The sequence below is a fragment of the Rosa chinensis genome, chromosome 2 (assembly GCF_002994745.2).
Source record: "Rosa chinensis cultivar Old Blush chromosome 2, RchiOBHm-V2, whole genome shotgun sequence".
Lineage (NCBI taxonomy): Eukaryota > Viridiplantae > Streptophyta > Magnoliopsida > Rosales > Rosaceae > Rosa > Rosa chinensis.
The window spans coordinates 658,303-679,682 of NC_037089.1; the positions used below are offsets into that span (position 1 = coordinate 658,303).

The 21,380-nt window shown below is 40.3% G+C and overlaps 2 protein-coding genes across 4 annotated transcripts; one reads left to right on the forward strand and one right to left on the reverse strand.

Moving 5' to 3' along the window:
- Positions 1-250: 250 nt before the first annotated feature.
- LOC112188155 lies at positions 251-18,741 on the forward strand. Of its 2 annotated transcripts, none has more exons than XM_040514514.1 (12): positions 251-846; positions 1,209-3,580; positions 10,555-10,974; positions 11,100-11,279; positions 11,383-11,793; positions 11,922-12,101; positions 12,205-12,615; positions 12,744-15,146; positions 15,507-15,950; positions 16,246-16,659; positions 16,775-17,248; positions 17,348-18,741. In XM_040514514.1, the coding sequence occupies exons 2-12, from the start codon at positions 1,211-1,213 to the stop codon at positions 18,422-18,424; spliced, it is 8,784 nt and encodes a 2,927-aa protein (XP_040370448.1). In that variant the 5' UTR covers positions 251-846; positions 1,209-1,210; the 3' UTR covers positions 18,425-18,741. The 2 variants fall into 2 exon arrangements, with proteins under 2 accessions (XP_040370448.1, XP_024182971.1); XM_024327203.2 differs by having other exon boundaries at positions 252-846; positions 10,564-10,974.
- Positions 18,733-21,158, reverse strand: LOC112188156 (glycerol-3-phosphate phosphatase). Of its 2 annotated transcripts, none has more exons than XM_024327207.2 (7): positions 20,958-21,158; positions 20,700-20,769; positions 20,411-20,570; positions 19,884-19,965; positions 19,541-19,757; positions 19,310-19,374; positions 18,733-19,127 (listed from the first exon to the last, which is right to left on the reverse strand). In XM_024327207.2, the coding sequence occupies exons 1-7, from the start codon at positions 21,048-21,050 to the stop codon at positions 18,873-18,875; spliced, it is 942 nt and encodes a 313-aa protein (XP_024182975.1). In that variant the 5' UTR covers positions 21,051-21,158; the 3' UTR covers positions 18,733-18,872. The 2 variants fall into 2 exon arrangements, with proteins under 2 accessions (XP_024182975.1, XP_040370449.1); XM_040514515.1 differs by having other exon boundaries at positions 18,893-19,069.
- Between the last annotated feature and the right edge of the window lie 222 nt (positions 21,159-21,380).

The following is a 21,380-nucleotide window of genomic DNA, read 5'->3' on the forward strand; positions in this document are numbered from 1 at the left end:
TTAAAGAAAGCAAATTTAGGTAATGGACTGTGTTCAAGTTCATTGAATGATGACGAGCCTAAAGTCCTTAAACTCACATTAGCAAGCAAATAAATGATAAATCTTCCACAATATGGTGAATTTCTGTGCATGAAATCAAATTTAGGTAAGGTAATGGATCTAGTTCAAGTTCATTGAATCATAATAAGCCTAACCCCACATCAGCATCCGAAGAAATGATAAGTAATTTTGATATCAAAGGAAGGGAAATTAGGCAGTGATGGGAAACTTGAAACGGTGGGTTTGGGCGAGTTGTTGAAGGCCATTTATGGTCTGAAATTCAGACCATAACATCTGGGGATTGAACGGAGCATCTGGGCATCATCTTCTTCGTCTTCGAAACGAATGTGTTCTGTGTTTTGGTAAGACCGTCCGTTGGTTAACTGTCAAACTTGTTCAGTCCCATCTATGCGTCCATTAAGATGTCCATAAGTAATAAGGCCCAAAGAGGGCCTCGAACGAAAAGCAAGGAACAAAAGAAAAAGCAAAGATATAGCAACGACCCTATACGTCCATTCAATTCGTTCTTTCCAGCTAGCCTTTGTCTCCTTTCCAGTTGTACATTGTCTAGCCCCTGAGCTTTAATGAAATTTCTCTTTCGATAAAAAAAAAAAAAAAAAAAAAGCGCTAGCCTTTGCTCTGCAACTGCTGCTGTAGTCATTACTTTAACTTTCACGAGAAGAGAAGAGGTATTGGCTTGCATCTAATGATTTTCGTTCCCCCCAATTGATTGACTTAATATGTGCTGATCTAAACTCGGGAATTTGAGGATCAACTAGCTTCATCCATAACCAAAGCAGATTTAAGGTACGGCCTTCAATTTCTTGAATTAGATTTTCATTCTTTTTGGCTTTTGCTCTGTTTTTTTGTTGTTTTCCTTTTTTTTTTTTTCTTTTCTTTCCAGTGTAATAGTTTCTAAAGAGAACAAAGACTTTAGAAACTATTACACTCGAAAGAAAAAGAAAAAAAGAACCGAGGAGAATTAATTGTAGATTTGTAGTACTAGTTGTTCCCACTCCTATCCGTTACCGGTCCTCAGATTCGAGTATTCATTCTTAGTTGGCCATATATATGTAGAACTAATTGAAGTAGACCAACAATGATTCTTTATTTTTTTCTTTCTGTCATCGGAGGTGAATAATCTCATGATTAATATTCAACACGCACAGGCATGGAGTATTTTCTTTCAAAAATTGGCGAGTACACAATTGAACCCGTTGGACGCCAAGTGGGTTATATGATTCACTGCAAAACCAACCTTGGAAAGCTAGAGGCCATAGCGGAAACATTGAAAGCTGCTCGAGAGTCGCTGGCTACTGAGGTTGATGCAGCTAAAACAAGAGGTGAAACAATTCGACCCGATGTCGAATTGTGGCTGGAAAAAGTGAACTTGATCACTGCAGAGACAGATGAGTGGTTGAAAGATGAAAGTCAAGCCAAGCTGAAATGTCTCCATGGTTTTTGTCCTAATTTGATAATCCGTCGTCACCTAAGCAGGGACTCAACAAAATTGGTGCCGGAGATTGTTCAACTTTACGAAAAGCGAGGATTTTCCTCAGTTTCATATGGTCCTCATCAGAAAGAGGTATCGGGTGTTACTCGCAATGATTACGTAGCCTTACCATCAAGGATTTCAGTTGTGAAAAAAATCATGGATGAATTGAAAACTTCCGAAACCAATAGGATTGAGGTGTGTGGAATGGGAGGAGTGGGTAAAACCACACTGGTCAAAGAAGTTTATAAGCAAGCTGCAGAAGATAAAAAGTTATTTGATGATGTGATTATCCTGCTAGATGTAAAACAAAATCCAGACTTGGAAGCAATTCAAAAGAAAATTGTTGAAAAGTTGGGAATGGAGGTTCTTGACAATGAGACTATGCATGGAAGAGCGAGTCGTCTATGTGCCAGAATACAAGGCAAAATGATTCTCGTCATTTTAGATGATGTTGAAGAGAAACTTGATTTAAAGCTCGTGGGACTTCCCAGTCTTCCAACTTGTAAGATATTGCTGACATGTAGAACTCGAGGAGTTCTAGGTTTTCATAACATGCGTGCGGATAAAAGGTTTCACTTGGACGTTTTAGTTAAAGAAGAGGCTTGGAGTCTTTTCGAGAAGATGGCTGGTGATGTTGTCAAACAGAATGGTTGCCGAGATATAGCCATTCAAATAGCTGAAAGATGTGGAGGTTTGCCCCTATTGGTTGTCACAGTTGCAAGTGCTTTAAAAGATGAAAGTAGATTGCATGTATGGAAAGACGCCTTGAGACGACTTAGAAGGTTTGACAGAGAAGAAATAACTGAAAAAGTATACTTGGCTGTTGAATGGTGTTACAATAATCTGGATGATGAAGAGCTTAAACCATTGTTCTTGCTATGCGGGATTGTTGTAAGAGACAACCATTTTTGTTCGTCAGATTTGCTGAAATATTGTATGGGTTTAGGTTTGTTAAAAAATGTCGATACAGTGGAAGAAGCACGACATACGCTGGATATCCTCGTTGAAAAACTGAAAGATTCGTGTTTGTTGCTGGAAAGAGATGTTGATGGACTTGTCAAAATGCATGATCTTGTATGTCATGTTGCCTTCCGGATTGCATACAGAGATCATCACGTCTTGTCAGTAACATATGGAGATGACTTGAAGGATTGGCCAGAAAAAGAAATCTATAAAAGGTGCACTATGATTTTATTAAACTCCAGCAGTATCCCCATACTTTCCTTAATACCTTGGGAATGCCCAGATCTTAAAATGTTTCATTTGGTCGGTGACGCTATATCAATGAACTCGGTGGAAATCCCATCCGTCGTTTTCAGAGAGATGAAGAAACTCAGGGTGTTAAATTTAATCAACCTGCACATACTGTCACTACCTCCATCTCTTCAATTCCTGAAGAATCTGCACATGCTATGTTTAGATAAAAGCATATTGGGAGATGTCGCTTTAGTTGGGGAGCTTAGCAACTTGGAAATTCTTAGCTTTTGCAAATCCAGAGTTAAACAATTGCCTAAAGAAATAGGGCAGTTGACTCGTCTTCGGTTGTTGGATTTATCTGATTGCTCTGAACTCGAAGTTATTGTACCTGGTGTCATATCAAGCTTGGTGACACTGGAAGAGTTGAGAATGAGAAACAGCTTTAACAAGTGGGAGGTTGAAGGTGAAAGAAGTAATGCGAGCCTTTCGGAGCTGAAGCATTTGTCTCGGCTGTCCTCATTAGATATACATATTCCCAATGCTGACATTCTTCCAGCAAATTTGTTCTCCCAAAAGTTAAAGTTAAATAGATTCAATATAATTATTGGGGTTGCATATGTGCGGGAGAAACGTGTGGCTAAGACGACCCTCAACACACTAAAACTCAAGCTCACTACCAGCCTTGAACAATTGGACGAAGGCCTAAGATTGCTGGTGAAAAGATCAGAAGACTTGTCCTTATATGTGGAGGGCGTTAATACTACTGTCCATCCACTAGATACGGAAGGTCTTGAGCATCATCTGCAACTCCAAAGCGACGTGGACTTGACTCATATTATAAACAGTAAGGTATGTGCGTTAGTTTCATATAATTTGATGTACCCTCCTTTGATCCTTATCTTCTCATCAATGTTTATCTCTGTAGACGCATGCACTAAGCTTAACAAATGGTCATTCTTTTTGCACATGTGTAGAAAATAATCAACTGAAAGAGATTGCCAGAAAATCATTTCCTTTTCCAATTTGATTCATCGTAGTTACGGATGGTATAAACCAAAATCTATTCCAACTACAAAAGGACATTTACATTAGAAAAGAAACTAACTGGATATAAAATTCCCATTTGTTTAAGTATAATGTATTTGAGAGAGATTGATTCTTATTATTGAGAATAGGAGCCCTATATATAGGGATTACAAAGTGCTAGTTCTAATGTTACAAGGAATACCAATCCGTGTAGGATTGGGAAATCTAGAACCTTCTCTCCTATTGCTACTCCTAGTTTGATAAGGCACACTAAATCGATATTCCTTCAACACTCCCCCTTGTGCCGCTTCAAACTTGGTGGTGACGCTTCATCCGTTGCCTCGTTAAAAACCTTGCCAGGTAACAAAAACCCTGTGGGATAAAAATAACCCTGGTCGAAGGACAAAAAGAGCACAACATGTCCTTCACTCTTCGAGATCGAACATGTAGACATCATAACTCCCCCTGATGTCGATATCTCCCCCTGATTGCTATAATCGTGGGAGTTCGGATAACTTTCTCAATCCGATGCTCTTCACATGTTTCTCGAAGGTGGATTTAGGTAACGACTTAGTGAATAAGTCCGCTACATTATCCTCTGATCGGATTTGATTCACTTCAATCTTTAGGAGTGATTGTTGTTGCTGATTATAAAAGAACTTAGGCGATATATGCTTGGTGTTGTCGCCCTTGATGAAACCTAACTTCATTTGTTCAATACAAGCTGCATTATCCTCATAAATGCATGTAGGTTCATTTGTGGTAGACTTCAAACCACAACTTCCTTGAATGTGTCGAATTACGGACCTTAGCCATACACATTCACGTACAGCTTCATGTAGAGCAATAATCTCTGCATGATTTGAGGAAGTAGCAACAAGGGTCTGTTTTGTAGACCTCCAAGATATCGCAGTGCTTCCCATGGTAAAGACATAACCAGTTTGGGAGCGACCTTTGTGAGGGTCAGAGAGGTACCCTGCATCAGCAAAACCCATCAAGACATCATTGTCGTTTTGATGGAGGGAGATAGGAGAATGCCGGCCACCATGAGCGGTGGCGGCGCCGGCGGCGGCAACATGGCCGGCGGCCATTCCATAGACGGGGGCGTTTTGCCTCTTGGGGTCCAATCCCAATTTTCCGTCATTCCTTTTCTCTCTGTAGGGATAGAATAGGCCCATATCAATCGTACCTCTTAGGTATCGAAAGATTGTCTTTATACCAATCCAATGGCGGCGTGTTGGCGCAGAGCTATGTCGAGCTAACAAGTTCACTGCGAATGAGATATCCGGTCTTGTGCATTGAGCTAAGTACAATAATGCGCCTATTGCACTCAAATAGGGCACCTCGGCCTCTAATGGTTCTTCGTCCTCATCCCTTGGACGAAACGGATCTTTTCCGGGCTCAAGACTACGGCCGATCATGGGAGTACTCGTAGGCTTTGCTTTATCTTCATTAAAGCGCCTTAGGATTTTCTGAGTATATGCAGACTGATGGATCAAGATTCCATCACTACGGTGCTCGAGTTCTAAACCGAGACAAAACCGTGTTTTCCCAAGATCTTTCATCTCAAATTCGGATTTCAAGTATTTAGCAGTTACCTTCAACTCATCTAGAGTTCCAATTAGGTTCATGTCATCGACATAAACTGCTACGATTGCAAATCCGGAACTTGTTCTTTTAATGAACACGCATGGGCATATTTCATTGTTAATATATCCCTTCCCAATCAAGTAGTCACTTAGACGGTTATACCACATCCGTCCGGATTGTTTTAATCCATATAGTGAGCGTTTTAATCTTATTGAAAACGCGCTCCGTGGTTTAGAGCCACTTGATTTGGGTAATTGAAGTCCATCTGGAACCTTCATATATATCTCTGAATCTAGATCCCCATAGAGATATGCTGTAACCACATCCATAAGCTGCATGTCAAGTTTTTCGGAAACTACCAAACTGACGAGGTAGCGGAACGTTATAACGTCCATTACGGGAGAATATGTCTCCTCGTAGTCAATTCCAGGGCGTTGTGAGAAACCTTGCGCCACAAGGCGGGCTTTGTATCTAACAACCTCGTTTTTCTCATTACGCTTTCTAACAAAGACCCATTTATGGCCAACAGGCTTTACACTTGGGGGTGTCTGCGTTACAGGCCCAAATACCTGTCTCTTTGTTAGTGAATCCAATTCAACCCGGATTGCATCTTTCCATTTAGGCCAATCCGCTCTTTGTTGACATTCTTCAACAGAGCGAGGTTCGATATCATCATATTCTATGATTCCTTTTGCAATATGATATGCAAATGCATCATCAATCGCCATAGAATTTCTATCCATCATCTCATGTACACTAGTGTAATTTATGGAGATCTCTCTATTCTCTGGAGTTGGTTCTGACATTGGAGCGTCCCCCAATGATGTCTCTTGGACATAACCATAATCGGGAATATTCTCATGAGATGGATTATTTACATCGATGATTAATGGATTATTTTGTGCCGAACTCGCTTTCTTTCTTGGGCGAGAATCCATCGAACCTATGGGCCTCCCGCGCTTCTTGGCGGGAGCCGTGGGCCTAGCCACAACGTCACCATCATTGAGAGATGGGACGTTGGCGCCATGCTCATGCATTCTTGAGTTGGCGTCATGTCCTCTACTTTTAGGGACATCAATCCTTGCAGGCACGTTTGCAGCAGGTATGTGTGATCTCGTCACTTTAGCGATATCAGAAAACGCATCAGGCATCGAATCTGCTACGTTCTGAAGATCGAGAATTCTCCGCACTTCAATTTCTGACTGTGCGGTTCGGGGATCAAGATGAGACAGAGTGGGGACAGACCACGACAATTCCTGTCGTTCCTGTTGAACATTGATGTTCTTATCTCCCCCTAACGACGGGAAGACTGTCTCATCGAAGTGACAATCCGCAAATCTAGCGGTAAAGAGATCGCCTGTCAAGGGTTCTATGTAGCGGATAATTGTTGGAGAATCATATCCAACATAAAGGCCTAATCGTCTTTGAGGACCCATTTTGGTGCGCTGTGGCGGCGCAATAGGCACATAGACTGCACACCCAAATATGCGTAAGTGTGAGACATCAGGCTCATACCCAGTAACCATCTGGGACGCAGAGAAGGGTTGAGTGGCAGTGGGCCTCAAACGAATAAGCACAGCTGCATGCAATATTGCATAGCCCCAAGCAGAAATAGGGAGATTGGTGCGCATCACCAATGCTCGAGCAACCATTTGTAGTCGTTTAATGGTGGCTTCTGCGAGACCATTTTGGGTATGAACATGAGGAACAGGATGTTCAACATCAATCCCAATGGACATGCAATAATCATCAAAAGTCTTTGATGTAAACTCCCCAGCATTGTCTAATCTTATAGACTTAATGGGATGATCAGGGTGGTGAGCCCGTAACTTAATTATTTGTGCTAGGAGTTTAGCAAATGCAGCGTTCCTTGTGGACAATAGCATGACATGTGACCAGCGTGTCGATGCATCAACCAACACCATAAAATATCTAAATGGTCCGCATGGTGGTTGAATAGGTCCACAAATATCACCTTGGATTCTTTGCAAGAATGGTATATTTTCTTTGGTGTCCTTTGCATAGGATGGTCTCGATCCTAACTTTGCTAAAGAGCAGGCTTTGCAGAACGAATGAAGGGCTTTGGAAACAACCAATGAGGATTTTGGTTGAGCCATGAAGTCACAATGGACTTTAGAAGTCGAAATTTGAGTCAGAGGAGCAGAGGTGGCGTCAAAGCCACCCTTGAGCCGCAGGGGGATGGCGGCGCCGGCTAGTGGTGGCCGGACTTGAAGGGGGAAGGCACCGTGAGGCGCAGGTGCTCCTCCTTGATCCAAATTTCGAGTTTTACTTCCTTTCGTTCTGAAAAAGGGATGTCCGGGTGAAGTCTTTAATATACGGATCATCATGTCACGACCTGGGTGTCCCAAACGGTCGTGCCAAAGCCTATACGTGTCGGAATCCCATAAATCATCTCTCATGACATGGTTGGATTCAATGACTCGAATAGTGGTTGCATACAACCCACTAGAGCGACACATAAGTTTCTCTAATACTCGTTTATGTCCGTAGTCATTAGAGGTGATGCAAAGGAACTCTTGTCCATTCTCACAATGTGTTTCCACATGAAAACCATTGGCTCTTATATCTTTGAAATAATAAAGTTCGAAAAACATGTCTACGACATGAGATAAAATAAATCGATACTTTATTAATAATATCCAATGATGACACCAAAGTTTCGTGACCATAATCTAATCCAATATAAAAATCAAATCGTAGACAAATCGTAGTCACTCTATCCGTTCGGCAATTTCAATTTAGTTGTGACCAGGTAAGGTAAGGCGAGATTTTGGTGGAGCGTTGCTCACTTTTAAAACCGTTCTCTCAGATCAAACCTTGCCTAGACATCACAAGTACTCTTGAGTACGCTTAGAGGGAAAGAGTTAATACAATAAGTCATTTTATTGATATAAGGCATAATTGCCATGACATAATTCTTGGAAAAATAAAAGACTATAAATAAAAATCTGCGGTATTTTGTCTTCATCGCCAGATTTAAAGTCTCTGTGAACTCGAAGTCTTGATCACCATGATGCGACTACCTTCGTAGGTACATTGCAAATTCAGGTCCATTGATCAGACGTTCCATATCAGAAATAGACACCATAAAGAGGATTCTCCCTTGATTGAGGCGCATTGGCGCAATATGCATAGTCCCTAGGACTGGTGGCGTTGGAAAGTGGTGCCCATGGCCAACGTTGGCTCCATGGTTTCCAACCCTATTTCCCTCAAAATCACGCCTCCTACGGTCGTGGGATTGTCGCCTTGAGCGATTACCTTCTTGAGCATTTCGATCGTATGGATCATGACGTCGATGGCGACTTTCTCTAGCCATAGGACGATGCTCTTGATAGCTATCTTGAAGCCTATCAAATCTTCTTTTCACAAGTTCATTGCCATGTCTTTCAGTAGTGACCATAGCTTCAATAAGCTGTTGAAAACTTGTGATTCGCCTTGCATTTACATGAGTCCGGAATAAGTCAGAGGACCTCATAGCATAGACGGGGAAGGTATTGAGGGTTTTCTCAATCAATTGGTCTTCTGTGATTGTTTTTCCACAGAGACGCATCATTGCTTTGATGCTGAGAGCTTCCGAATAAAATTGCATGACAGTGTCAAATTCAGAGAAGCGAAGATCGTTCCATTCTGCTTCTGTATTCGGAAGGATGGAGTCACGAACATTGCCATATCGTTCGCGAAGCGCATGCCAAAGCTTTATGGCGCTATCCTCATTTATGAACTCAAACTGGAGGTCACTATCCATGTGACGTTTCATAAAGGCAAGTGCCTTGGAATTATCTTTCTCAGTTTGAGGGTCTGGAGCTGTTTCTATAAGACAAAGCTCTTGGATTGTATGCAATAAATCACGGGCAATGAGGTGGATCTCGACATCAGTGACCCAAATTAAGTACCTTTTGCCTGCATAATCCAATGGAACAAAATCGAGTTTGTTTGTGTTTGACATCCTGAAAGATGAAAAAAAACAAGTTAGTTTCGGAGTCAATGCTTCCACGAAAACTAAATAAGATTTCCGAGCTATGCTACCAAGAAATCGATTTCCAAGAATAATTGGATTAGACCGAAACAATGATGTTTAAATGGTCAAAATCTATGCTCACGAACGCTCTTAGTCCGTAGCTTACGAACGCTCTTAGTTCGTTAAATCGATGCTTACGGACGCTCTTAGTCCGAAGTCTTACGAACGCTCTTAGTTCGTTAATTGCGTGAATCCCCACGATTCCGCTTTTCTCAAAAATCGAACCCACGTTATAAGAAAGGTGGGATGTAGAAGAAGGGAGGTTTTCAAGTCCCCGAGAAAAGAAGAAGAAATATAAATTCTGAAATTATAGGAACTTCAAAACTTACTCTTTTGAATACTTACTTGTATTTGGATCACGCGCGTGTCGATGCAGGCGTGATGGAGCGAAGCAATCCGAGTAGATTCTGTTCTGAACAGCTTGTACCTCGATTGGTGTACAGATCTCAATATGACTCCGATAAGGCTGAAATTCGGAGGTTAGATGGAGGAGACAGAGACGAACAACTTTGATGAAGAAAGTTTTTCGATCTGAGCTTCCGAACTAGACGTTTCGAGGCTTGCAAGAAGACGGATGTGCACAGGAACGGGAAAAAGATGCAGTGGGTGTGCGTTGGCGCAGCAGGGATGCTTCGGTGGCAGCAGGCTGGAACGCAGGGCTGCAGGGAGGGGGCAGCAGGGGCTGCTGTGCAAGGTTGCAAGCGCACGGGCGCTCGGGCTGCAGCGAAGGCTCGGCTAGCTCGGGCTAGGGGCTGATTTGTGAATGAGTTTTGGTTTTCTGTTTTGTGGTTAGAGTCGTGCTGATAACGTGTTTAAGTATAATGTATTTGAGAGAGATTGATTCTTATTATTGAGAATAGGAGCCCTATATATAGGGATTACAAAGTGCTAGTTCTAATGTTACAAGGAATACCAATCCGTGTAGGATTGGGAAATCTAGAACCTTCTCTCCTATTGCTACTCCTAGTTTGATAAGGCACACTAAATCGATATTCCTTCAACACCATTTACTTATTGGAAACTTATATACCAAATATAAATCTACCAATAAATTAAAAAGGATATGAGTGTCATCGTTCAGGCCGGTTCATATTTGTTTCTGCTTGAAAATTTATATATACATGCATGGAAAACAGATTCATCTTCGCCTAATACCCAATTAATGTAGTACGTGCAGGTTGTGTTCCCCAACTTAACATTCTTGAGTGTACATGGATGTGATGGTCTAAGATTCATGTTCTCATTTTCTACGGCTGCAAGGCTTGTACAACTCAAACAACTGGTAATATCCGGATGTGAATTCATTGAGGAGATTATATCAACAAGAGAAGGTGAAGAAAATATGGATATTATGTTCCCTAATCTGGAAGATTTGATCCTCGTTGGACTTCCAAAAGTTGTTAGATTCTGCACAGGAAGTTATATTGAATTTCCGTCCTTGAAAAACTTGGAGATAGTTCGGTGTTCTAAGCTGGAGGCATTCATTGTTGATAACAAAATTTGGAAAGAAATTGAAGAGTGGGACCCCGAACAGAACCTTGATGTCAAGAGCGAGACTGGTGTACAGTATTTCTTCTTTGACGGAAAGGTAATTCACATATATAGATCATGCATGTATGCTAGCTTGTCAATGTTTCATTGTATATTTTCAAATATGTACGGGCAATTCGGTGAAAACAAAAGTTGTTTGTTAACAAAGTTCATAATATGCAGGCACGATTTCCTGGCTTGGAGAGACTGAAAATCAATCAGGCAAGCAAGTTGAAGACAATATGGCACACCCAACTTGCTCAAGACTCTTTTTGCAGGCTCAGACAAGTTGAGGTTTCCGAGTGCGTTAGTCTAATAAATGTCTTGCCCCCTAGCATCGTGGGAAGATTGAATGCTCTGGAAGTGAGGAGTTGTGACATATTTGCTTCTGCTTGAAAATTTATATATACATGCATGGAAAACAGATTCAACTTCGCCTAATACCCAATTAATGTACCACGTGCAGGTTGTGTTCCCCAACTTAACAATCTTGAGTGTACACGGATGTGATGGTCTAAGATTCATGTTCTCATTTTCTATGGCTACAAGGCTTGTACAACTCAAACAACTGGTAATATCCGGATGTGAATTCATTGAAGAGATTATATCAACAAGAGAAGGTGAAGAAAATATGGATAATATGTTCCCTAATCTGGAAGATTTGATCCTTGTTGGACTTCCAAAAGTTGTTAGATTCTGCACAGGAAGTTATATTGAATTTCCGTCCTTGAAAAACTTGGAGATAGTTCAGTGTTCTAAGCTGGAGGCATTCATTGTTGATAACAAAATTTCGAAAGAAATTGAAGAGTGGGACCCGGAAGAGAACTTTGATGTTAAGAGTGAGACTGGTGTACAATATTTCCTCTTTGACGGAAAGGTAATTCACATATATGCATGATCTCCCTGTATGCTAGCTTGTCAATGTTTCATAGTATATTTTCAAATATGTACGGGCAATTCGGTGAAAACAAAAGTCGGTTTGTTAACAAAGTTCATAATATGCAGGCACGATTTCCTAGCTTGGAGAGGCTGAAAATCAATCAGGCAAGCAAGTTGAGGACAATATGGCACACCCAACTTGCTCAAGACTCTTTTTGCAGCCTCAAACAAGTTGAGGTTTCCGAGTGCGTTAGTCTAATAAATGTCTTGCACCCTAGTATCGTGGGAAGATTGAATGCTCTGGAAGTGAGGAGTTGTGACATATTTGTTTCTGCTTGAAAATTTATATATACATGCATGGAAAACAGATTCATCTTCACCTAATACCCAATTAATGTACTACGTGCAGGTTGTGTTCCCCAACTTAACAATCTTGAGTGTACACGGATGTGATGGTCTAAGATTCATGTTCTCATTTTCTATGGCTACAAGGCTTGTACAACTCAAACAACTGGTAATATCCGGATGTGAATTCATTGAAGAGATTATATCAACAAGAGAAGGTGAAGAAAATATGGATAATATGTTCCCTAATCTGGAAGATTTGATCCTTGTTGGACTTCCAAAAGTTGTTAGATTCTGCACAGGAAGTTATATTGAATTTCCGTCCTTGAAAAACTTGGAGATAGTTCAGTGTTCTAAGCTGGAGGCATTCATTGTTGATAACAAAATTTCGAAAGAAATTGAAGAGTGGGACCCGGAAGAGAACTTTGATGTTAAGAGTGAGACTGGTGTACAATATTTCCTCTTTGACGGAAAGGTAATTCACATATATGCATGATCTCCCTGTATGCTAGCTTGTCAATGTTTCATAGTATATTTTCAAATATGTACGGGCAATTCGGTGAAAACAAAAGTCAGTTTGTTAACAAGTTTCATAATATGCAGGCACGATTTCCTAGCTTGGAGAGGCTGAAAATCAATCAGGCAAGCAAGTTGAGGACAATATGGCACACCCAACTTGCTCAAGCCTCTTTTTCCAGGCTCAGACAAGTTGAGGTTTCCGAGTGCGTTAGTCTAATAAATGTCTTGCCCCCTAGTATCGTGGGAGGATTGAATGCTCTGGAAGTGAGGAGTTGTGAAAGAATTGTACTAATAGTGGCAAGCAACATTGTTGGAGATGATGATCCTGATGATGTATCAGAAAATGAGTTTGATTTCAGCAGCTTGAAATGCCTGACACTCGCTGATCTACCAAGTCTACAAGGCTTTTGCTCCGTACATTGCATCGTGAAATTCTCATCCGCAATAACCTTAAAAGTAGAACTCTGCCCAATCGAGTTGAAGATATCCCCTAATGGGTTCCTCCTGAACGAGTTGACTGAGTTGCGATTGGCTGAGTTGCGATTGGCTGAGTTGCAATTGGCTGAGACAAGGATCCAAACCTTGAAGAAAATCATGGATGAGTTGAAGAATCCTAATACCATCAGGATCGGGGTGTGCGGAATTGCGGGTGTGGGAAAAACCACGCTTGCAAAAGCAGTTCATAAGCAAGCTACAGAAGATAAAGAGTTATTTGATGATGTGGTTATCCTACTAGACGTGAAAAGCAATACAGACTTGGAAGGAATTCAAAAGAAAATTGTTGAGAAGTTGGGCATGGACATTCTTGACAATGACACCATCGATGGAAGAGCCAGTCGTTTAAGTGCCCGGATAAAGGACAAAAAGGTGCTTGTAATTCTAGATGATGTTTGTGAACAAATTGACTTAGTGGCTGTCGGACTTCCTAGCGTGGCTGCTTGTAAGATATTGCTGACATCTAGATTTAGGAAGACATTATCTGATATGAGTACGCAGAAAGAGTTTCTGCTTGACATTTTACAAGAAAAAGAGTCCTGGGTATTATTTGAGAAGAAGGCACTCGATGTTGTTAAGGATCCAGCTATACTAGAAGTAGCAAAACAAGTTGCCAAAAATTGTGGTGGTCTGCCTATTTTGGTGGTCACAGTGGCAAGTGTTTTAAAGCAAAGAACTACGTTACCTCCGTGGACAGATGCTTTGACATGCTTGCAGGAAGGGTCTGATAGAGAAGAAGAATTGGCAGAAAAGGCACACTTGGGTCTAGAGTGGAGTTACAAACAGTTGAATGATAAGGAACTAAAGCAAATATTCTTGCTATGTGGCATTACTATACGGGGAAACAGTATTAGTTTGGCAGACTTGTTGAGGTATAGTATGGGTTTAGGTTTCTTGAAAAAGGCCTTCACAGTGGAGGAAGCACGAAAGGCATTGCTTTCACGAATTGAAAAGCTCAAAGATTATTGTCTACTTATAGAGAGTGATGACAACAGATATGTTCGAATGCATGAGCTTGTACTCAATGTTGCTAACCAGATTGCATTCAGAGATCGACACATCTTATCATTAGTGGAAGATGGAGGTAACCGTGAGTTGAAAGAATTGTCAGATAAGTATTTTTTAGAGAAATGCACAATCATGTCTTTCCCCTGTGGCAACAATATCCCAAGGCTTCCTGAAGTTATGCACTGCCCCACTCTGACAATGTTTCATTTGCAAGGTGACCTAGATGATGACTCGCAGAAAATCTCGCCTAGGTTTTTTGAAAAGATGAAAAATCTCCAAGTGCTGAGTTTGCGATGTATGACTATTCCAACACTACCTTTGTCTCTTCAGTTCCTGAAAAATCTAGTTTTCCTATGTTTAGATCAGTGCATATTGGGAGATGTCGCTTTAATTGGGGAGCTGAGTAACTTGGAAATTCTTTCGTTTTCAGAATCCAATGTCAAACAATTGCCTACAGCAGTAGGGCAATTGACTCATCTTCGGTTGTTAGATTTATCAGATTGCTCTGAACTTGAAGTGATCTCTCCAGGTGTTATATCAAGCTTAGGGAGACTGGAAGAGTTGAGAATGAGAAACAGCTTTAAAAAGTGGGAGGTTGAAGGCGAAGGAAGTAATGCAAGCCTTTCAGAGTTGAAGCATTTGTCTCAGCTATCCTTCTTAGAAATACATATTCCTAATGCTGACATTCTTCCGGCAAACTTGTTCTCCCCCGAGTTGGAAAGATTCAATATAATTGTTGGGGATGTGTGTGAGAAACTTATGGTTGAGACGACCCTCAACAGCCTAAAACTCAAGCTCACTACCAGCATTGAACACTTGGATGAAGGACTAAAATTTCTAGTGGAAAGATCAGAAGACTTGTCCTTATATACGGAGAGTGTTAATAATATTTTCCATCCACTAGATACAGAAGAGTTTGAGCATCTGAAGCATTTGCAACTCGAAAGCAACGTTGTTGATTTTACTCATATTATAAATATAAAGGTACGTTCTTTGGTTTCATTTTGATGTATCTTCCCATGATCATTAATATCTTCTTATCGATGTTTCGTTGTAGGACTATTACATATAATAAACTGGTCATTCTTCTTGCAAGTTATCGTTTTCTTTAAACTCCAATCTGATCATTGTACTTTCAGGAAAACAAAAAAGTAAATTTCTTCTTGTGTGGGTACAAAAATTTACATAGAAAAGAAAATAACCAGATATTTAATATGTAAAAACCCCAATGTTGATAACTTAATATTGGTAGTATCTGTCAATTCTCTCCTCTTGAAATTGTACTTTTGCAAGCAAATACATGCATTTTTGCCTAATATCAATTAATTAATGTACAACATACAGGCTGTGTTCCCGAACTTAACTTCGTTGACAGTACATAGGTGTGGTCGCCTAAGCTTCTTGTTTTCAATTTCTATGGCTAAAAGTCTTGTGGGACTCAAACATCTTGAGATATCCACTTGTGCAATCATAGAAGAGATTGTTTCATCAACAGGAGAACATGGTCAACAAAATATGGATAACATGTTCCCTAAGTTGGAAGATTTGAAGCTAAATGAACTTCCAACCCTTACCAGATTTTGCTCCGGAAGTTATATTCAACTTCTGTCCTTAGAAAAATTGGATATAGAAGGTTGTAGTAAACTGGGTGCATTCATTTCTGATAATGTTGCTATGAGTGGTGAAGATATTAGAATCTGCAAAGAAATTGAAGAGAAGGACTCTGAAGAGAACCTTGATGTTAACAGCAAGCTGAATACTGCACAATGCTTCCTCTTTGACGAAAAGGTAATTTACATGCATGATATCTGAAGTTATTATCCACGCACCCTCTTTATTTTTTCTGTTCTTTTAATCGAACAGCTTGTTATATAAAATTATAAATTGTGATCAACTCTCATCGACTTAACTATTGCAATACTCTTTTCAAGGATGCTTTGATGAAAATTTATTCAATAAAGTTAGATTAGAAAGAAAAAAAAAAAAACCAGGAAAAACTTTGAGATAGTTGTAGGTTACTGTAAGTTACTTTTTATGTAAAAGGCGAACTACATTGACATTTCCTATGAATTGTTTGCTACAGATTGGTTTGCCTAACTTGACAAGCTTGATGGTTCACCGATGTGATGGTTTAAATTTCTTACTGTTATCTTCCATGGCAAGAAGTCTTGTAAAACTCAAACATCTTGTGATATCTGAATGTCAAAGAATGGAAGCAGTATTGACAAAAGAACACAGTGAAGAAAACAAGGATAACATGTTTCCTGAGTTAAAAGAATTGGACCTAAAGGATCTTCCTCATCTTGTTAGATTCTGCTCAGGAAATTATTTTGAATTTGCATCTATGGAGAGATTGCAATTAGAAAAGTGTGCTAAATTGGAGACATTCATCTGTAATCCCTCGAGTACCAGTATTGCAAGCCAAAAAGAAATGGAAAGAGTGGACAAGAATGAGAACCTTGAGACAGAAGTACCATACTTTCTTTTTGACAAAAAGGTGAATTACATTCATCTGTTTCTAACTTTCTATTTCTTTCATCTTGTATTTCCTACACAGTCACTTAAGAAAGCAACGGTTTCTTAACATTTCCTGAAAATGGATGTACATGCAGGTAGGGCTTCCAAGGTTGGAGAGGTTGATTATCAATGAACTACCGAAGCTCACAACAATTTGGCACACTCAACTTGCTCCAAACTCTTTCCGCAGACTCAGAGACGTTACAGTGCAACGATGCAATGGTCTTAAATATATTTTTCAAGTCTCCATCATAGCCGGTGTTTTTCACCAGCTACAAAAGTTGATAGTGAAGGAGTGTGGAGTGGAGGAAATAGTTTCTCAGGAAGAGGGCATAGAAAAATTAATGCCTGATCAGTTCTTCCCAAAGCTAACATGTTTGGAATTTACAAGTCTATTCCAACTTGAGAGATTCTATCTAAAGATGCCTGCTATCAACTGGCCACTAAAAACATTAGTGTTGTCTGATTGTCAGAAAGTGGATATCTTTGCCGCGGAATCTTCAGGCCGTCAGAAAATACATGACTTGGGGAATCTGCGGGTTAAACAATATTATGTTCTATTTGAGAAGGTAACTTATGCAAATATACATGAGCCCGCTGTACCATCTATGGCTTTTTCTGCCCTACTGATACCAACATAACACATGCATGCATTGTTCATATTTCAGAGTTTATTTCCCAAACTGGAAGATTTGACCTTCAGCCCCGTGGACATCTGGTACGGTCGACCTGCCCATGAAAAAGCTCTTTTTCCTGCGACCGGTACAGATGGGTCCCTTCCACATTTGAGAACGTTGAGGCTACATGGAATGGAGAAGTTTATGCGTCTCTGGGAGAACACCGAACCTGCAGCTGGATCAGCTTTTCCACAGTTGAAAACTCTTGAGGTGAAGTTTTCTGGATTGACTAATCTAGAGTTGTCTGCAATATCCTTCCGGAATCTAACAACTATAGAAGTAACCTTTTGCTGGCGATTGCAATATTTGACCACTTATTCAGTAGCTCAAAGTCTCGTGCAACTCAAAACTTTGAAAGTTGACGAATGTAAAAATATGAAAGAAATCTTCACAAGCGAAGGAATGGGAGAAGGTGCAAGTAAATGTGAGATTGTTTTCAGGCAGTTGCAAACTTTGGAACTTGGTGATTTAATAAGTTTGGAACGGTTTTGCGCGAGCAACTGCAGAGTGAAGGTCCCAATCTTGGGAACTTTAAAGGTGAATTGGTGCCCGTTCAAATTGAAGATTTCCTCTGATAAGGTACTAGAAGTTGATCTGGAGTCTGATACTGAATCATGGTCGCAAAGCATGTCTATGCATGAACAGGACAACAGACGTTTGAGGGCGAAAGAAGGTAACAGCCTCCCGGAGACTCCGGTTGTTCTCGCGCTGCCTGAGACTGGTACTTCTAGCTCGTTGACTGCCAAGAAAACTGCTGATCTTCCTGCGGAGGTGATAGCCCAGCTTAATGCTCTGCTTGGAATTGACCTGGCAGCTCCCTCAGCCTATCAGCAACTCTCAGCACTCCTCCCATTTCTTCAATCAACTAGAAAGGAATGGGTAGTTGATCAAATAAGAGAAGCTCTTCAGAAATTGGCTCCTGCCGTGGACAAGAAGAGCTCTGAGCTAACTGCCCAACTTGAGGCGGGAAGGTCTGAGGTTATTGCCGGCAGCTCCCATATTGAGGCGGAATGTCAAGAAGTCATGGGCCGGGAGGCGGAACCGAGATTTGCTTCAGGCCCAGGATGAGGTTGATAGCACTTCCAACTTTAATAGCTCCAGCTTTTGTAAGAACCTTGTACTATCATCTTCTGCGCCTCTGTGTTTATTTAGGCCCAAAAATTTCTGTTTGTAGCGGCCCAAAATCAATTAGTCATGTTTGGGCCACTATCTGATTTATTTTTAAATTTCAAAACTTCGAAGTAGACTAGACTGTGAGGTAGTTCACTCCTGTCTTCTCTAGTGACAATGTTTTGGGTAATTGGGTTTTGATTTTGTAACATCTTCCTGAAGATAATGTGTGCTGCTGCACTTCATTATAACAAGTTCGACCCATATGCTGAAAACAAATTCTAGTTTCATAACATCATATAAGAATCCCAAGCCAACTACAGTGTTTCAAGTAGTAAGTACAAGAATTTGTCAATATATCATATAATTAAATGTGGCAAGAAACTCCAATGCTTACGATGATATTCTACCATGTAAAGGCAGGTAACACATACGATGGGTAAGCATCATATTTGGAAGCAAGAGCTTGCACAGAAGGTAAATCTGCTACGTCTGCAAAACTACCAAGTCCAAGTTCAGTTGCATGGATTCCACCAGTGATTAAAACTGATTGGATTGCAGCTGCATTTGCACCCTTGATGTCATGATGAAGAGAATCGCCCACTGCAATAGAATCAATAGGGTCTACACCAACTAAGGCCATGGCTGATTTATAGATAATCTGTGTAAAAAGATGTAAACTAGATCAAGATAAACATTACAAAAAAAGCTCAGTATCTTGAGCAGATTTAGATACAACCTAGAGAAAGAATGTGAGTCAAGTGCAAAAGAAATATGTAATACGGTAAAAGTTCACATGAAGTGAAGTTAACAGCGGTAACCAGACCAATATGACTAAATCACCTTATCAGGCTTGCCCATCCATTTCACTTCACCCCCCAGCTCTTCATATTTGGCAGCCAGAGTCCCTTATAGGAGATAAATTATTTCCATGAGGCCCATATAACCAAACTATATTAGGAATCAGGCTGCATCCTATTCATATAGTAACTGCAACATTTTAACTCATATATGTCCTTCTATATATTGTGATGTATCCACAGGGATGTGTTCAGCAAAAACAGCTAGTTTTACCTGGCATCACACGCAAAGCTCTAGCCTCAACAGTCACAAAATCAGGATTGGCCACCACCATAGGAATGTGCTTAGCAGCACATTGTTCCAATATATTCTCAAGTTCCTCCAGTTTCATGGGAATTGCATCACCTGAAGGATTCCCCAAGGCTTCAGTGCCATGAGCCAAAATAAAGTCAGCATCTTGAACATTTTCCACAACTTGTAATCCAAGGCCCTGAAAGAGAATGACAAAGTCAGTTTCACAGTGCAGAATAAACCCCTCAAAAATCATTCTATCAGTATATGCAATACCACTTCCTGTTTTCTCTAGAATGATCTTTAAATTTAACAATCGTTGTACCTCAAGAGATATGGCACCACGAGCACTCCAAGTCATATGAATGCAAGATTTTCCCAGTGCTGCAAACCAAGCATCATCTCTCCTATTTCATTGTAACATACAGAAGAAGTCACTACTTACAACAATCCCAGTAGATACATCAACAAGATAATAAGTGCAGTTCAACCACATAGCATTTTATTTCTCTGAGTGAAGTGTATACACAGTGGATGTACAAAAGTTGGCAAAATATACACAGTTGATGATTTGCAGAAATTACATTTCACACTGATATAAATCAGCTATACTGTCACAACATTTTTTAAAAGCGTAGATGCCTGTCCTTGTACAGTTTTCAGCTGATAAACTGAACCACATCAAGTTGGTTAGATGGCTTCTTCAAAGGCAAACCCCAAGTTTGCGTGGTTTCTCCATCATCATATGAGAAATGAATATCTGAAACAAGTTCTACCCTCTATGGTTTCGAATTTTCAATACTTTCTAAAAAACAAAAAGATAAATAAATGAAAGAATACATGATGGTTCACCTTTGCAAGCTCTGATGTGTTAATTCTCCGCTAGTGATGGCTCCCACAAAGAGAGAAGGATCAAACCCAAGGCTGCTCAATTTCTCCAAGGTCGTAGACGAGCGTCTAGATGAATTACTTATAATAACCATCTTTGCACCACTATTTGCTAGCTTCTTCACTATAAAACAAGAAAGATCAATCAACCCAATAAGCACCACTACGTTTCCAAATTGAAACTGAAACAACTTGTGTTGTCAACTAAAACAAAAGCTTACCCAAATCCCAAAACTAATAGATGAAAACATACATGTTGAAATTGCTCCGGGATAAGGCTGCTTCCCATCGTGAAGTACTCCAAACTGATCTAATAACCAGGCCTACACACAGATCACCAAACACATTAATATATATAATCTGAAGTTTCCGGAAGCTAATGGACTCTGCTCAACTTCATTGAATCACTATAAAGCCTAATCCCACATTAGCTACCAAAGAAATGACAAAACTTTCGCAATAACGTATTGAATTTCTGTTAAAGACAGCAAATTTAGGTAGTGATGGGAACCTTGAAACGATGGGTTTCCGCGAGTTGTTGAAGGCCAGTTATGGTCTGAAAGAGCTGAACATCTGAGGATTGAACGGAGCATCTGGGCATCATCTTCCTCGTCTTCTCTGTCGTTCGTTTGGGGTGTCTTGTGTTCTTAGACTGTTGGTTAGTTTCGTTGGTATTTTCTTTGCGCTCTATTTTTGTTTTTTAACAATGGGTCAGGAAGCCACACAGGCCCAAGTTTGTTTTTATGAAAGCAGACTCAAGTTCACTAACAAGAACAGGCCCAAGTTTATGTAATGGATATTCAAAGCTTGAGCTCTACAATAACTCAAGGTTAAGATGAGCACACTTTAGCTAGGGCACACATTTTTATTTCCTCATTCCATGTTTGGGTAGAGGATAGACCATATTTATTGCTGATGTAGCTATGTAAATTGT

Bases quoted from the DNA above. Each gene is read 5' to 3' on its own strand.
- LOC112188156 (XM_024327207.2), bottom strand. From the start codon at position 21,050: ATGATGCCCAGATGCTCCGTTCAATCCTCAGATGTTCAGCTCTTTCAG. The intron at 20,770-20,957 runs GTTCCCATCACT...ATCTGTGTGTAG, and splicing joins CGGAAACCCATCGTTTCAAG to GCCTGGTTATTAGATCAGTT. The intron at 19,758-19,883 runs GTACAACGATTG...ATTCTCTTTCAG, and splicing joins GTGGTGCCATATCTCTTGAG to GGCCTTGGATTACAAGTTGT.
- LOC112188155 (XM_040514514.1), top strand. From the start codon at position 1,211: ATGGAGTATTTTCTTTCAAAAATTGGCGAGTACACAATTGAACCCGTT. The intron at 10,975-11,099 runs GTAATTCACATA...CATAATATGCAG, and splicing joins ATTTCTTCTTTGACGGAAAG to GCACGATTTCCTGGCTTGGA. The intron at 16,660-16,774 runs GTGAATTACATT...ATGTACATGCAG, and splicing joins ACTTTCTTTTTGACAAAAAG to GTAGGGCTTCCAAGGTTGGA.